The 17,769-nt window shown below is 37.3% G+C and overlaps 1 protein-coding gene across 1 annotated transcript in view; it reads left to right on the top strand.

Annotated features, from left to right (window-relative positions):
• LOC120857009 (leucine-rich repeat-containing protein 7) overlaps positions 1-17,769 on the top strand; it is a 156,944-nt gene that overhangs the window by 81,600 nt on the left and 57,575 nt on the right. Inside the window, exon 14 of the mRNA XM_040232605.1 lies at positions 13,377-13,598. Within this exon, the coding sequence (XP_040088539.1) occupies positions 13,377-13,598 (222 nt within the window). The remainder of the gene's footprint in view (positions 1-13,376; positions 13,599-17,769) is intronic.

Raw genomic sequence — 17,769 nt, 5'->3', positions numbered from 1 at the left:
ACTACCTATCAGTTCAGTTCAGTCGTTAAGTCGTGTCCAACTCTTTGCAACCCCTTGGACCACAGCACACCAAGCCTACCTGTCCATCACCAACTCCCGGAGCTTACTCAAACTTATGTCCATTGAGTCGGTGATGCCATCCAACCATCTCATCCTCTGTCTTCGTATTCTCCTCTTGCCTTCAATCTTTCCCAGTATCAGGGTCTTTTCAAATGAGTGAGCTCTTCACATCAGGTGGCCAAAGTATTGGAGTTTCAGCTTCAACATCAGTCCTTCAGTGAACACCCAGGACTGATCTCCTTTAGGATGGACTGGTTGGATTTTCTTGCAGTCCAAGGGACTCTCAAGAGTCTTCTCCAACACAGCAGTTCAAAAGTATCAGTTCTTCAGTGCTCAGCTTTCTTTATGGTCCAACTCTCACATCCATACATGACTACTGGAAAAACCATAACCTTGACTAGACAGACCTTTGTCAGCAAAGTAATGTCTCTGCTTTTTAATATGCTGTCTAGGTTGGTCATAACCTTCCTTCCAAGGAGTAAGCTTCTTTTAATTTCATGGCTGCAGTCACCATCCGGAGAAGGCAATGGCACCCCACTCCAGTACTCTTGCCTGGAAAATCCCATGGACAGAGGAGCCTGGTAGGCTACAGTCCATGGGGTCGCTAAGAGTCAGACATGACTGAGCAACTTCACTTTCACTCTTCACTTTCATGCATTGGAGAAGGAAATGGCAACCCACTCCAGTGTTCTTGCCTGGAGAATCCCAGGGACGGGGGAGCCTGGTGGTCTGCCGTCTATGGGGTTGCACGGAGTCGGACGCAACTGAAGTGACTTAGCAGCAGCAGTCACCATCTGCAGTGATTTTGGAGCCCCAAAAAATAAAGTTTGCCACTGTTTGCACTGTTTCTCCATCTATTTGCCATGAAGTGATGGGACCAGATGTCATGATCTTAGTTTTCTGAATGTTGAGCTTTAAGCCAACTTTTTCCCTTTCCTCTTTCACTTTCATCAAGAGGATCTTTAGTTGTTCTTCGCTTTCTGCCATAAGGGTGGTGTCATCTGCATATCTGAGGTTGTTGATATTTCTCCCAGCAGTCTTGATTCCAACCTGTGCTTCATCCAGCCCAGAGTTTCCCATGAAGTACTCTGCATATAAGTTAAATAAGCAGGTTAAACAGGTCTGACAATATACAGCCTTGATGTACTCCTTTTCCTATTTGGAACCAGTCTGTTGTTCCATGTCCAGTTCTAACTGTTGCTTCCTGACCTGCATACAGGTTTCTCAAGAGGCAGGTCAGGTGGTCTGGTATTCCCATCTCTTGAAGAATTTTCCACGGTTTATTGTGATCCACACAGTCAAAGGCTTTGGCATAGTCAATAAAGCAGAAGTAGATGTTTTCCTGGAACTCTCTTGCTTTTTCTATGATCCAGTGGATGTTGGCAATTTGATCGCTGGTTCCTCTGCCTTTTCTAAAACCAGTTTGAACATCTGGAAGTTCATAGTTCACGTATTGCTGAAGCCTGGCTTGGAAAATTTTGAGCATTACTTTACTAGCATGTAAGATGAGTGCAATTGTGCAGTAGTTTGAACATTCTTTTGCATTGCTTTTCTTTGGGATTGGAATGAAAACTGACCTTTTCCAGTCCTGTGGCCACTGCTGAGTTTTCCAAATTTGCTGGCATATTGAGTGCAGCACTTTCACAGCATCATCTTTCAGGATTTGAAATAGCTCAACTGGAATTCCAACACCTCCACTAGCTTTGTTCATAGTGATGCTTCCTAAGGCCCACTTGACTTCACATTCCAGGATGTCTGGCTCTAGGTGAGTGATCACACCATTATTATCTGGGTCATGAAGACTATTTTGTATAGTTCTTCTGTGTATTCTTGCCACCTCTTCCTAATATCTTCTGCTTCTGTTAGGTCCATTCTGTTAGATCAACCACCTATAGGTTCCTAGAAATCTTAAGGGTGAAATAAACTTTTATTGTTATTGTTAACATGCTTCTGTTCATTTATTTATTTCAGACATGTAAAATTCAACATCATCATAGAACAAATTCTAGGTGGAAAGTGTTAACTTAGCTCTAATTTCATCACTTTTACTATTATGGATCCTCTTTTTTTTCATTGTGATTAATAATTTCCAATTACAGAGCTGTGTTTTGTAAGTTGACCTTAATCATAGAAGAATATGCTTATAGAGATTCAATAAGCCACAATTGACTGCCTGCCCATATCAGTCAGCTGCCATCCTAAGGCTTATGAACTGAAAGAAAAGGCCCTATCACCTCACCTTTTTATCTGTCATTTGAAGTAGTGGAGTATACCACCAGTATTCGACTCTAAAAATTTAAGATCAGCAAATTTTAATCCTCTACGTAATACTGCATTGTGTCAGCAGAATGCACAGTTACCATGTCCTGAGGGCAAGAGAAACAACCTCCCGCCACCTTTCTTTCAACCTTCAGGGCTCCCTTCCATGACTTTATACAAGTTTGTCCTCTAACACCCAAATGGGAGAACATAGATTTTTGACATCGAAATTATCCCTAGCTGTACACAAGTAAAATAAGGAGATAGTTTGGTTATCATAATCATGAAATAGTATCTACAGTATATATTAGGCATGGTACTAAGGTGCTTGACATAAATACACTCATCTTCACAATAACCTTATTCTGCTTCCTTTGATATGATCACATGATTTTTCTTCTGTAGATATTAATATGGTGCATTGGTTGATTTTCAAATATTGAGCGAGCTTTTTATTATTCAAATAAACCCCATTTCCTCATGATGTTTAATTCTTTCTATATATTGCTGAATTCTATTTGCCGTTGTTTTGTTATGGATTTTTTGCATCTGTACTCTAAAGGATATTGGTCTATAGTTTTCTTTTTCTTTCTTCCTTTTTTTTTTCTTTCTGCTTTTTGTTTGTACTGTTCTTTTGTGATTTTGTTCATAAAATGGGATGCTTTTCCTCCTATTCTATTATCTGGAAAATAATGTATAGAATTACTGTTAACTCTTATTAAACATTCGATAGAATAAATAAGATTCATCACATAACATTATCCAGTATAATGATCTGAGCCTAGAGATTTTTTTTCCTGGAAATATTTAAATTACCGATGCTAAGAATGCTTTCCAGTACTCTTGCCTGGAAAATCCCACAGACGGAAGAGTCGGACACGACCGAGCAACTTCACTTTCACTTTTCACTTTCATGCATTGGAGAAGGAAATGGCAGCCCACTCCAGTGTTCTTGCCTGGAGAATCCCAGGGACGGGGGAGCCTGGTGAGCTGCCATCTATGGGGTCGCATAGAGTCGGACACGACTGAAGCGACTTAGCAGCAGTAGCAGCAGTAGCAACCTTGATCGTTTCAGAGCTATTCAAATTATCTAATCCATATTGTGTGAGTTATGGTAGTTTGTGTTTTTAAGAAAGTGGGATGACCCTGAGGGATGGGATTGGGAGGGAGGTGGAAGGGAAGTTGAGGATGGGGAACACATGTACACCTATGGCTGACTCATGTGAACATATGGCAAAAACCACCACAATATTGTAAAGTAATTAGCCTCCAATTTAAAAAAATTTTTAAGTGTAGACATTAAAAAAAAAAAGAAAGTGGCCCATTTCATATGAGTTGTCAAATTTTTTGTAGAGTTATTTGTAGTGTGACCATATTATCCTCATGATATCTGCAGTCTGTAGTGATATCCCCTTCATTCTTGATTTTGGTAATTTGTCTGTTTTTTTCTTCTTCAGTCTTGCTAGATGTATGTTGATTTTATTGATCTTTTAAAAAACAGCTATTTATTTTATTTTGTAGTTAATTTTAAGTTCCGTTAATTTCTACACTTTTAATATTTCCTTCTGCTTGCTTTGGTTAATTAGACTCCTATTTTTCTAAGCTATTGAGGTAGTATCTCAATTATTGACTTAAGGTGTTTTCTTTTCTAGTATATGCACTTTAGCTTTGTTTCATGAATTTTCTGTGAATTACATTCAGTTCAATATTTTATTTCCCCTGAGACTTCTTCTTTGATCCATGAGTTATTTAGAACTACATTTTTAACTCCCAAGTGTTTAAGTATTTTCTTTTTATCTTTCTATCATTCACTCCTAGTTTGATTTATTGTGATTGGAGAAAACATTTTGTGTAATTTCAGCTCTTTTAAATTTGTTGCAATTTGTTTTCCAAATCAGATATAGTCTATCTCAGTGAATATACTGTGGGAACTTGAAAAGAATGTGTATTGTGCTCCTATTAGGTAGAATGTCCTATAAGTGATGATTAGATCTGCTTAGTTGATGTATTGTTGAATTTTTCTTTTTCTTCATAAGTTTCAGTCTAGTTCTTCTATCAGTTGTTGAGAGAAGCATGTTGAAATCACCAACTGTAAAAATAAGTTAAGTTCAGTTGCTCAGTCATGTCCAAATCTTTGTGACCCCATGAACCACAGCACACCAGGCCTCCCTGTCCATCACCAACTCCCAGAGTTTACCCAAACTCATGTCCATTGAGTCAGTGATGCCATCCAACCATCTGTCAACCTCTGTCGTCCCCTTCTCTTCTTGCCCTCAATCTTTCCCAGCATCAGTGTCTTTTCCAATGAGTCAGCTCTTCACATCAGGTGGCCAAAGTATTGGAGTTTCAGCTTCAACATCGATCTTTCCAATGAACACCCAGGACTGATCTCCTTTAGGATGGACTGGTTGGATCTCCTTGCAGTCCAAGGGACTCTCAAGAGTCTTCTCCAACACCACACTTCAAAAGCATCAATTCTTTGGTGCTCGGCTTTCTTTATGGTCCAACTCTCACATCCATACATTACTGGAAAAACCATAGCCTTGATTAGATGGACCTTTGTTGACAAAGTAATATTTCTGCTTTTTAATATGCTGTCTGGGTTAGTCATAACTTTTCTTCCAAAGAGTAAGCATCTTTTAATTTCATGGCTACAGTCACCACCTGCAGTGATTTCGGAGCCCAGAAAAATAAAGTTTGCCATTGTTTGCACTGTTTCTCCATCTATTTGCCATGAAGTGATGGGACCGGATGCCATGATCTTTGTTTTCTGAATGCTGAGCTTTAAGCCAACTTTTTCACTCTCCTCTTTCACTTTCATCAAGAGGCTCTTTAATTCTTCTCCACTTTCTGCCATAAGGGTGGTGTCGTCTGCATATATCTCGCAGCAATAATGAATGTCTGTTTTCTTAGTTCATCAGTTTTGTTTTACACCTTTGCACCTCTTTTTATGTTGTGTATACATTTAGGATTGCTATTTTTTCTTGGTCGATTGACTCTTCTTTCATCACATAAGATTCCTCTCTTTTCTTAGTGTATTGTCTTTGTTCTGAAATATACCTTATCTGGTATAAATGTAGCCACATCTCATTTCCATTAATTCATATTTGGATGACATTTACTTTCAACCCTTTTAATATCTACCTGCCTATGTCATTATATTTGAAGTTATTTCTTATCATCTGCATATAATTGAGTAATGTTTTTTAATCTACCCTTCCAAGATCTGTCTTTTAATTTGCATATTTAATCAATATTTAATTTGACACAATAAGGTTTAGGTTTTTATTTAACTTTTTGTTTTCTGTTTGTTCTCTTTTAGTGCTTCTTCGTTTTCTTTTTCCTGCTTCTTCTGAGTTTTTGAATATTTTTTAGAATTTAATTTGATTTATCTACAGTGTTTTTAGTATACCTTTTTGTGTAGCTCTTTTAGTGATTGTTCTTGGTATGGCATTATGTAAACATAACTTACAAGAGTCCATTAGCATCATCACTTAGCAGCTCAAGCAAGTAGGTAAGAAACCTTGCCTTCTTTTATGTCCCTTCACCCTCCTCTGCTTACAGTTGTCTTAAATATTTCCTCTACATACATTAAGTATCGCCTCAGATAGCACTATAATTTTACTTCATCATCAAACATAATTTTGAAAATTCAAGAAGAGAAAGAAAGCTCATTTTATTTACCCATATATTTGCTTGTCATGTTATTTTTCCTTAATGTTCCAGGTTTCTTCTTTTATCATTTTTTGTTTAGAAAATTCCTTTAACCATTATTTTAGGATAAATTAGTGGTGAAAAATTCTCCTCATTTTCCTCATCTGAGAATATTTCAGTTTTTCTTTGATTGCTGAAGAATATTTTTCAGGAGTATAGGACGTTGAGTTGACAGTTCTTTTTCTTCAGCACTTGAAAAATATTGTGGCACTTTCTTCTGTCCTCCATGGTCTTTGATGAGATATCCAGTGTAATTCAAATTGTTTTTCCTCTATAAATAAGAATGTCCTGTTTCTCAAGCTGCTTTTGAGATGTTTTTCTTTCTCTTTTCAGAAGTTTAATTATAATGTGACTGTGCATTGATTTCTTTGTGTTTACCCTTTTTGGGTTTCTCTCTGCTTCTTAAATCTATAGGACTTTTCTTTTGCCAAATTTCAGAATTTTTCTGTCATTATTTCTTTTAATTTTTCAGCCTGACTTCTTTCTCATCTGTTTTGACAATATTACTGTTGGAACCTTTGAAGAGAGTTTATGGGACTCTGTTCATTGTTTTTCTCAGTGTGTTTTCTCTTTGTTATAGACTGGATAATTTCTATCATCCTTTCAGTTGTTTTTTTTTTTTTTTTCCTCTTTGTTCTCTATATTCCGATGTTAAGTCCATACACGGAGCTTTTCAGTTATTATATTTTCTAACTGTAAAATTTCCATGTGTTTCTTCTTTACATCTTCTGTTTCTTCACTAAGATAATATATTCCTTTGGTGGGTTTCTGTTCTTTTATTTGTTTCAAGCATGTATCTAATTAATCACTGAAGTATTTTTTTATTGTCACCTTAAAAATCTTTTCAGCTAGTTCTAATTTCTGTCATCTCAGTGTTAGCATCTATTGGTTTTTTTCCCCATTGTTTGAGATCTTGTTCTTGGTATGGTTAAAACCTAGACATTTTCATACTATGTTACAAAACCCTGGATTATATTTAAATCATCTGTTGCAGCTGGTCTTCTCTGACACCACTCCAGTTGCCTCATTTTGGCCAAGCTGGGGTACAAGTCCAATTTTTTCATTTAGAATCCAGTGACACTTGAGGTAAAGTCTCATTTTTGTTAGGGGATTGAAGTTCCAGCTCCCAGAAGGTCTCCACTGATACCTAAGTGGGAGTAGCCCCATTGTACTTAAGCGATGGAGGAAATCCTGACTGTCTACTAAGACCTCTCTAACCACTCTAATGCGAAGGTAGAGTGCCTCATTACTGCTGGGTTGGGGTGTGAGTCCATGCTCCTCGTGTGGTCTCCACTGACACCACTGGGTGGCAAGTGGCTTACTACTGGCCATTGAGGATGCATTCATTGACACCTCACTTGGCCTTCTCTGAGACCACCCCAGCAGAAGTGTTGTGCCTTGTTAAAGCCTTATAAGGGTAGACGTCTCCTCTTCCCACTTGGTCTTTGCTGGCATTGTCATGGTGGGACCACAGTCCTTTCCATGGTGTTTGGCTATAATAGATCAATTGTTATCTAAAAGTTTTCTGTCTTGCTAAAATGCCCTTTTTTTCCTTGTCCTTTGGCTAGAGAAAATAGGCTTTTGTTGGGGCTTTCCTCATTTATACTGGTTGGCATTTTGGGGATGTCCACTTTTTCAACTTCTAGTCTGGGATATATGACACAAAAATAAAACCTGAGAAATTTACTACCATGTTGTTACTTGGTCCTTAGCCTCTTCAGTCTACGTTCCAGAGTTTTCCTACATTTGTTTATTTATAACATCCAGTGTTTTTCATTGTTCTTAATGGAGGGAATAAGGAAAAGTATGTCTACTCTACCTGCTTGAAGCAGAAATCCTACTGTCCTGATTTCTAAAAAAAAAAAAAAAAGAGGTACTGCAGAGTATATGTTGTAGATTGTAACTGATAGAACTGTTTTGTTGTTGTTTTACAAAATTATTGAAACCAACTCATTTAAATGAGTACTGTTGTTTCCTTGAAATCAGTTACTTAATTATTCCTTGTAGATGTTTCTGTGTTGTTGACATTGCTCCCAAATATCTTTATAACTCTTTTGAACATAATTTTAGAAAATGAATTGTATCCATTTCAGTATTCTCAGTGGCATAAATTGTCATCCTTTGAGGCTGTGTTTAATTTTTGGAAGCAATTACAAGTGGTCCAAGCGCCAAGATAAGTAGTAAAACAGATAGCCAAATTGAGTAATACACTTGTCAGTCTTTTCTAAGAAAATAGTGTGAATCACAACTTGATGTAGTGAAAAAATATCATCTATTTTATATCATATAAAACCCCCCAAACATTTCAAATTTCCACAGAATAAAGAGCTGTGGGATAAATTGTATATGAACAGTGCCATTTGGTATCAAATCACATTTTTTTTCTGTGGCTTTGACAAAAATATTTCCTTGGAATGTTTGGAGTTTTTCTCTGTAAACCTTGACAGTGTTTTTGGGTCAACTTGAAAACATCATATTCCATACTATTCTCCTCAAATACATGTTATTCTGTTCAACCTCCCTTTGAAAGTTCAGAACAAATGTCAAATCTTCTCTATTTCTTTTTATCATTCAAAATGTGCAATTCAACCTTTATAGAAAACTTCATGTTCAAATTCTCCTTCAGTATGAGTCAATGTTCTCATAGCTAACCCTCTACTTGAACAAATCCAGTCTCTTGACATTTTCTACATTTTCATCAGTCCTTTATACTTCTTCATGATATCGGTTATTACTTTCTCAAGCCTCTGTGCCAGTCAAAAAAACTTCCTCTTTGTAGTCCGTCCGCACCATAATTGTTTCATTAGATGTCTTGTGTCATTTATGTTTGGTTAACTTCACATAAAATTTAGTGTTAATTCTTTGCTTTCTATAGCTGTCATTGCCCATCCCCATTTATTGCAGCCTGTAGCCCCAATAGAGGGTGAAAGAACTGCTGCTGATGTGAGCAGAATCATTTTACAGAATGTTCCTTCCATGCCCACTTTATGTTTGCCAAGCCATCTGAGAACATGAGCATTATTATTTTACAATCATGAGAAGATTGCTAAATACACAGAGCATCCTCCTGTTTGCTTAAGTATAAAGTTCTAAGTCACATACATAGGATCTAAAACTAGATAATAGACCTAATTCAAAAAGTAGGAATGGCTCTTTAGCAAATTAAAGGACTGCTAAAGAAATCTGATATACCCTTCCTCAACAACCTGATACTTTTGTTCCTTTTTGTGGTTCCTTTTCATTTCATAGTTCAGCTATTGGAGGGTGAGAGACAATTTGGGGGAAATGGTTGTTGCACTATAATTTTGCATTTAAGAACATGAGCTCTGATTGTCAGACAGCCTTGGTTCAAATCCTGGTCCAGCCAGTTTCCCAGTTGTGCAAATTACTTGGGACAGTTACTTAACCTCTCCAAGCCATTGTTTCCTCCTCAGTAAAATTAATACTAAAAGCTAATAATAATTAATCCGTTAATACTATTGTAAGGGTTAAAGGAGATAATATGTATAACATAAGTTTTAGCACATTGTCTGGCACCTAGTGTTTGGATGGTAGCCATTGTTTCAGTTCAGTTCAGTCACTCAGTCGTGTCCGACTCTTTGCGACCCCATGAATCGCAGCACTCCAGGCCTCCCTGTTTATCACCATATCCCGGAGTTCACCCAGATTCACGTCCATCGAGTCCGTGATGCCATCCAGCCATCTCATCCTCGGTCGTCCCCTTCTCCTCCTGCCCCCAATCCCTCCCAGCATCAGAATCTTTTCCAATGACTCAACTCTTTGCATGAGGTGGCCAAAGTACTGGAGTTTCAGCTTTAGCATCAGTCCTTCCAAAGAAATCCCAGGGCTGATCAGAATGGACTGGTTGGATCTCCTTGCAGTCCAAGGGACTCTCAAGAGTCTTCTCCAACATCACAGTTCAAAAGCATCAATTCTTCGGTGCTCAGCCTTCTTCACAGTCCAACTCTCACAGCCATACATGACCACAGGAAAAACCATAGCCTTGACTAGATGGACCTTAGTCGGCAAAGTGATGTCTCTGCTTTTGAATATGCTATCTCAGTTGGTCATAACTTTTCTTCCAAGGAGTAAGCGTCTTTTACTTTCATGGCTGCAGTCACCATCTGCAGTCATTGTTTATTAAATATAAATTACAGTGCCAGTTATTAAAAATGTTAAGTATGATATGGTGCTTGCCCTCAAAGGTTTCAAATCAAAGCATAATTAAAGTTCAAACTTTCCAGTCAGAAGGAAAAAAATAAACCATAAAAATAATTTTTAAAAAATATAAATTTATTTATTTTAATTGGAGGTTAATTACTTCACAATATTGTATTGGTTTTGCCATACATCACCATGAATCCATCATGCATAAGAATAATTTTAAAGGTTATAATATAATATGTTTTAAAACTATAGCATACAGTTTTTTACCCTTGAATAGACCGTTATCAGAATATTCTAATCAATGAAATTGTGGCTAAGCAATCATTGTCGATTATCTCATGTGAATTATGCTCATGGAACTCGAGCTATGTTCTGGACCCCTCTAAATTTTGGGGGGTATAAAAATTCTTTTCTTATCTGTCACTTTCAATTAAACAGCCAGTCTTCCTCTTTCCCATTGGCTCAAGCATTAACTGAAGACCCATGAATACTACATCAATGGAGACAAGAAGAGGATATAAAGTCAATTGGTTGTTTAGTAGTCAAGCCAGTCAGTCTTAGTCAGCCTATACCCCCAGCTTCTCTAAGTCCAGGAAACTATTTTCTCTAACTCAGCAGGCCAGTGAGTTCATTCAGAGTACAGTAGCTCAAAATGTGATACTGGGCTTATCATGGTTTTCCTCTCTACCTAACAAGAGAACATGAAATTCCATGGAGGTATGACAGAATGGAATTTGCAAAAAGGAAATACTTGACCAAAAGTGTGTTCAGTCTTCTGGAATGGCTGAGAAAGTTGTGACATCTTTCATTTAGATTTCTGAGAAGGAAATAGATTTATTAGAGAAATACACATTTGCCTATTATGAGTTTATCTTAGTTGTGGTTATGATGTCATAGTTTTGTGATCCCTGGTTACATTAAACAGTATTGGTATGATAATTTTTTTGATATTGTGCTGTGTTTGATATTGTGCCTGAACTTCTTTTTGCATCTTTTCCTCCAATCTCTTGTGACTGAAATATCTTTACTGTTTTTGAATGTAAAAAAAAAATTGTAAATTATAAGACAATCAGCTGGATATCTAAAATGTAATCAAATGATTTTTTACTTTGCCTTACATATTGCCAAACAGTAATTTTTAATATTTTCTTAGCCGAAATACCTGTTGTTTGAAATCAAACAACATGCCTTCCCTCTCCAAATGATTTTCCAGTGATCACTGTCATCTCCTTATATCCCTATGTTGCTCTTCTGTAAGAACCTTAAAGTAATGAAGTCATCTTTACCTTGAATACTTGTTAAATAAATTTTCCTTGTTCCTCCAATCTGACTTTTTCGTAGTAATCAAAAATCTTGATTAGTCAGGAAAATTCATCAACTTTCATAACTAATGAATTCTTAGGTGAAATTTACTTTTAAATTCCAAATTGCCTACCCCTAAAACATCAATAAGAAAGACAATGAATTCAGAAAGTAATCCCTCAGATCTTTTCATAATGATGGTGTAGTACCAAGCACAATATTAAAATATAGTTTCAAAAGTATTAAGGATGAGCATTCATTTCCCAAGTTAGAACTCCACATTAAACCATACTTAATTTTAAAAGGCATGTTCTAGGGGACTTCCCTGATGGTCTAGTGGTTAGGACTCTGCCCTTCCATTGCAGGGGGCATGGGTTTGATCCCTGGTTGGGGAACTAAGGTCCCTACAAGATGCCTGGTACAGCCAAATCAATCAATCAATAAATAAAAGGCATGTTCTGGTTATCAACTCACAAACAGAACTACCTCCTTGGAAGAAAAGATGTCAGCTAGAATGACTCAAGAAACCCATGCTAGAATGAAGATGAGAAAATGGAGTGAACAAAGAACTGGATTAGATATTGTTTCATGTAAAGATTGGAGACCAAACTTTCCCATGCCCTTTAGCAACTCTCCTCTAGCAACTACACTTGTTAAAGTTGCTCAGTCGTGTCTGACTCTTTGCGACCCCAAGGCCTATACAGTCCCTGGAATTCTCCAGGCCACAAGACTGGAGTAGGTAGCCATTCCCATCTCCAGGGAATCTTCCCAACCCAGGGATCAAACCAGGACTCCCACATTTTTCAGGCAGATTCTTTACCAGCTAAGACACCAGGGAAGCCCAAGAATACTGGAATGGGTAACCTATCCCTTCTCCAGTGGATCTTTCCAATCCAGGAATCAAACTGGGGTCTCCTGAATTGCAGGTGGATTCTTTACCAGCTGAGCTACCGGGGAGCAACCATACATGGATTGATAAATGATTGCTGTTGCTTTAAATGGGGTACTGATGAATCTCTGAAAGCTCACGTCAAGGTCTGCATGCAGAGCTCATTTTAAAGACCTTTGCATAGCTGGGCTTCCCTCGTGGCTCAGCTGGTGAAGAATCCACCTGCAATGCAGGAGACCTTGGTTCAGTCCCTGGGTTGGGAAGATCCCCTGGAGGAGGAAACAGCTACCCACTCCGGTATTCTGGCCTGGAGAATTCCATGGACTGTTTGGTCCATGGGGTCACAAAGAATCGACAAGACTGAGCAACTTTCACTTCACTTGCATAACTAGTGCCTCTACAAGCTAGACACAAGAATTTCACATGATTAATTTTAATGGAATTTTAAAATTCCCAAAAAAGTATTCTTGGTTTAATAATAGAGAAAATTAATAAATATCAATTATACTCACCAAAACAAGCTTCCTATACATATGTGTGGCATAAAGACAAATATGGAATTCAACTCTTTTGCTTCAGAATTAGGAATTAGTTTCTATCATTTCCCCCAATGTTTCACATATTACATTTCTCTCTCTGCCATTGTTCAAAGTGAAATGCCAGATGGCTCACCTCTTTATTTTTTAAGTTCTGACCTTTTCTTCTTGAAATTTTTCAGACTGAACGTTGTTGCTTTAAAATGGGGGTTAAAATCACCTTTGATAAGCTATCAGTTGACTACGAATGTATTTAATGTGACCTTGCTCTGATATTAACATTTTCACAGACCACAGTAGGCAGACCCTTACTGTTTTTTCATTATCTTTTCCAGCCATGGCTGAAAGCCCAAATGATGCCACTTTACTTACTCTGTGCTTCCCGCCCCCCCACTTTAATCACATCCTTTCAACACCACAAATCTTCTGACAGATTATCTTCTCCACAGGCAGGCAGCCACATCCAGACCTTGATGGGCTCCCAAAGCCTTCAGCATCGTAGTCGGGAGCAGCAGCCATACGAGGGAAACATTAACAAAGTGACCATCCAGCAATTTCAGTCACCATTGCCTATTCAGATCCCCTCTTCACAGGCCACTCGGGGACCTCAGCCTGGACGGTGCTTAATTCAAACTAAAGGGCAAAGGAGCATGGATGGATATCCAGAGCAGGTGAGAGGAGTTCTTATAACTGATGAATTTTTAGGAAATGTTTGGATAAGTCCCAGCAGTCCATGGTTTGCCTTCCCTCATTAATGTAGCTTGAGACATGTTAATGCATCACCATGTTGAATGGATTGAAGCCCTCTTTGTAGCGATTTTACTGTCATTTTCAGTGGTTAAGATCTACAACATATAGTAATTGATGGTTGGTAAAATGCCCATTTCACATAGAGAAAAATTGATGAATTGGGATAGTTTTTCTGGTTTATCCTGCACCTTCTTCTACCTACTCTCAACTCTGATTTAGCTTTTCAGCACAGCTTTTGAATGTTACAAAGTGCTTCAGTGAATTAGGTGTAAATACAAGGCCTTTGGTGAAATTAACAGTGTATAAAGTAAACTGTATATTCCCTTCTATTTGTGGGAATTTTTTTTTAAGTTTTATCTTCTAATTGTTGAATAACACAGAGATAAATCTTTGCTATGATCAAAATGATAAAGCAGTTAGGAGGGAAACATTCCTGAAATGCTCCAAAAGCTATTGATAAATACCATGTAGTAAAAAAAGAAAAAAAAATTGCTGCTCTTTTGACCTACTTAAAATTAAGATTTGGTTTTCCATTGTAAAATCTTATTTTCTTCTTTAAGGCTACATTGAATAGGCTCTCATGTTTTGAGTCATATTAAGCTTAGAAAGTAAGACAACAAGATCTTAATACTCTCAGAAAATTAATTTCCCTTATTTCATTCTGCAGATAATAAGGCAAAGCTCCTACTGACTTCACTAACCCCTTAATATGGTTTGTAAAGGTTTCACTTTATTATTGCTTACTCAAAGCTTCAAAAATCACCCTTCTCATTTTATAAACATATCAAATAAGATTATCTTCATTCTCCAGCTTTTTCCTTTATGCTATTAAGAGTCATTTATTATTTGGATCCCAGCTGTTCTAGAAATCTCCTGTGTTTCCTAATACCCTTCTTGAACCTGAGATTATGTATTAATCATTCTCAGAATCATGGGTTTTTTATGATAATTTTCTTCCTATCTTGCCTTGATCTAGGCCAAGTGTTAGATTTAAGGTAAAATAAAGCAGACAGATGTCTTTAATCAGGTAATGAGTTGAGGTTTTTAATTCTCTAGAGATTTTTAAAAGTTAATAAAGTTTTAAATTATGCTTTACCACAGGCATCTTAGGTTAAAAATTGTTCATATCCTCTTCACTACAAATATCATAACTTCAATCTAATTCTCTGATTTAATTATTCCTGTTGTTAGCAGGCCTAATTAATAAAATAAGTTATTACAAAAGTTCTTTCTCCCAGAATTAGCACATTTAAATCCACTGAGATCAATACCCTCTGTTTCACCTACTTTTAGTGATAGGGTTAGTATTGTTATTTTCTGTTTATTTGCTAAGTCCTATCTGACTCTTTTGCGACTCCGTGGATCACCAGGCTCCTCTGTCCATGGGATTTTTCAGGTAAGAATACTGGGGTGGATTGCCATCTCGTTCTCCAAGGGTTAGTATTAGCATGCAGTTATTCTGAACACTCTAATTTAAAGGCCTTTTAGCGTTATTACTCCAAAAATACATAAATTGTATAGCTTGACTTAATGAGAGGATTACTAAGTTTTAATTCACATACTTTCAAAATTTAAAACATCATAGAGAATGCATTTATAGTCATTGCAAGTGTTTTTCAGCTCTAAAAACATGAGATGTCTTTCAATTCGGGAGGTGAAAACTTAAACATTCAATATTTACATTAAGGAAAGTACTTAAGTGTAATTACTTTGAAAATTCCCAGGTTTTTTTCTGCCTTGGTTTCAGGCTGAAATGGTTTGGAGTGCTGAGATAAAACCTTTGGAGTGAACATGAGGAAGTCTAAGGAGACTTTAAACAGTACTAGTCCCCAAACGATGTTCCCCCTTTCCCTGAGTTACAAACCCAGAGACAATTTCTCAGAACATTTTTTATGACTCAGACTAATAATTATCCACTGCCAGTGGCAGGCTGACACACAGTCATCCTGGCTTATTACAATGTGCATCTCTTCCCAATTCCACCTTCGGTGACATCACACTGATAAATTGAAATTGTGAGGATAATTACACTGAGGAAATCAGCAAACACTACAAACCAGGGGCCTCACCTTCCCCCGGCCAGCTCTTAAACATTTTCCAGTACATCACCAACTACTACACTGCTTTCTTTCATATCTGTCTTTTTCTAACCTCTTCACTTCTTCGTTTAGCTCTACAACAAGAGGTCCCCAATCTTTCTGGCACCAGGGATTGGTTTCATGGAAGACAATTTTTCCACAGACCTGGGTGGGAGGATGGTTTGGGGATGATTTGAGCACAGTAGAGTTCACACTCCTGTGAGAATCTAATGCCAAAGCTGATATGACAGGAGACAGAGCTCAGGTGGAAATGTGAGCAACAGGGAGTGGTTGAAAATATAGATGAAGCTTCACTCGTTCACCTGCCACTCACCTCCTGCTGTGCAGCCCAGTTCCCAACAGGCCACGGCCAGTACCAGTCCATGGCCCAGGGCCTGGGGACTCCTGCGCTATAGCATTCAACGAATGCTAGAATATTAGGAATAGGTCTCAGAATTTGGACTTTGAGTTTAATGTTACCTTTTATTAAAGTGTGTGACTCTGGCCAAGTCTTTAACTTTTTCATGAGGTTTTATTTTTCTCCTTATAAAATGAGAATATTACCACCTACCAACAACATTCAAAAAGTTTTCGGGACAGTCAAATGATACAGTTTTACACATACGCATGCACATGCAAAATAAGTTTGGCACTAAAGAAATTGGAAACAAAAGAAATAGAAATACAAGAATTTTTTTAATGAGATATATTTTATTTTTTTTAGCATGCAGTTATACGAATTGTTTTTCTTAAGTGAACAGTTGGATGAATTTTTTTTTTAAACATAGAATGGCGATTCATTTCTTACATAATAGTATACATGTTTCAATGCCATTCTCCCAAATCATCCCACCCTCTCCCTCTCCCTCTGAGTCCAAAAGTCTGCTCTACACATCTGTGTCTCTTTTGCCGTCTTGCATACAGGGTCATCATTACCATCTTTCTAAATTCCATATATACGTGTTAGTATACTGTATTGGTGTTTTTCTTTCTGGCTTACTTCACTCTGTATAATCGGCTCCAGTTTCATCCATCTCATTAGAACTGATTCAAATGTATTCTTTTTAATGGCTGAGTAATACTCCATTGTGTATATGTACCACAGCTTTCTTATCCATTCATCTGCTGATGGACATCTAGGTTGTTTCCATGTCCTGGCTATTATAAACAGTGCTGCGTTGAACATTGGGGTACATGTGTCTCTTTCTATTTTGGTTTCCTCGGTGTGCATGCCCAGCAGTGGGATTGCTGGGTCATAAGGCAGTTCTATTTGCAATTTTTTAAGGAATCTTCATACTGTTCTCCATAGTGGCTATACTAGTTTGCATTCCCACCAACAGTGTAAGAGGGTTCCCTTTTCTCCACACCCTTCCAGCATTTATTGCTTGCAGACTTTTGGATTGCAGCCATTCTGACTGGCCTGAAATGGTACCTCATTGTGGTCTTGATTTGCATTTCTCTAATAATGAGTGATGTTGAGCATCTTTTCATGTGTTTGTTAGACATCTGTGTGTCTTCTTTGGAGAAATGTCTATTTAGTTCTTTGGCCCATTTTTTGATTGGGTCATTTATTTTTCTGGAATTGAGCTGGATAAGTTGCTTGTATATTTTTGAGATTAGTTGTCAGTTGCTTCATTTGCTATTATTTTCTCCCATTCAGAAGGCTGTCTTTTCACCTTGCTTATATTTTCCTTTGTTGTGCAGAAGCTTTTAATTTTAATTAGATCCCATTTGTTTATTTTTGCTTTTATTTCCAGAATTCTGGGAGGTGGATCATAGAGGAAACTAGATTACTTTCTAACACAACACACAAAAATAGACTCAAAATGGATTAAAGATCTAAATGTTAAGACCAGAAACTATAAAACTCCTAGAGGAGAACATAGGCAAAACACTCTCTGACATAAATCACAGCAGGATCCTCTATGATCCACCTCCCAGAAATACAAGATTTTAAGAATTAAAATACTAGATGTTGCTTAATGATTATCAGTACCAACCTCCCTATACAAAT

Source organism: Oryx dammah, unplaced genomic scaffold (assembly GCF_014754425.2).
Source record: "Oryx dammah isolate SB20612 unplaced genomic scaffold, SCBI_Odam_1.1 HiC_scaffold_28, whole genome shotgun sequence".
Lineage (NCBI taxonomy): Eukaryota > Metazoa > Chordata > Mammalia > Artiodactyla > Bovidae > Oryx > Oryx dammah.
The sequence above is the reverse complement of the archived record's forward strand: the minus strand, read 5'-3'. Positions and strand labels throughout refer to the sequence as shown.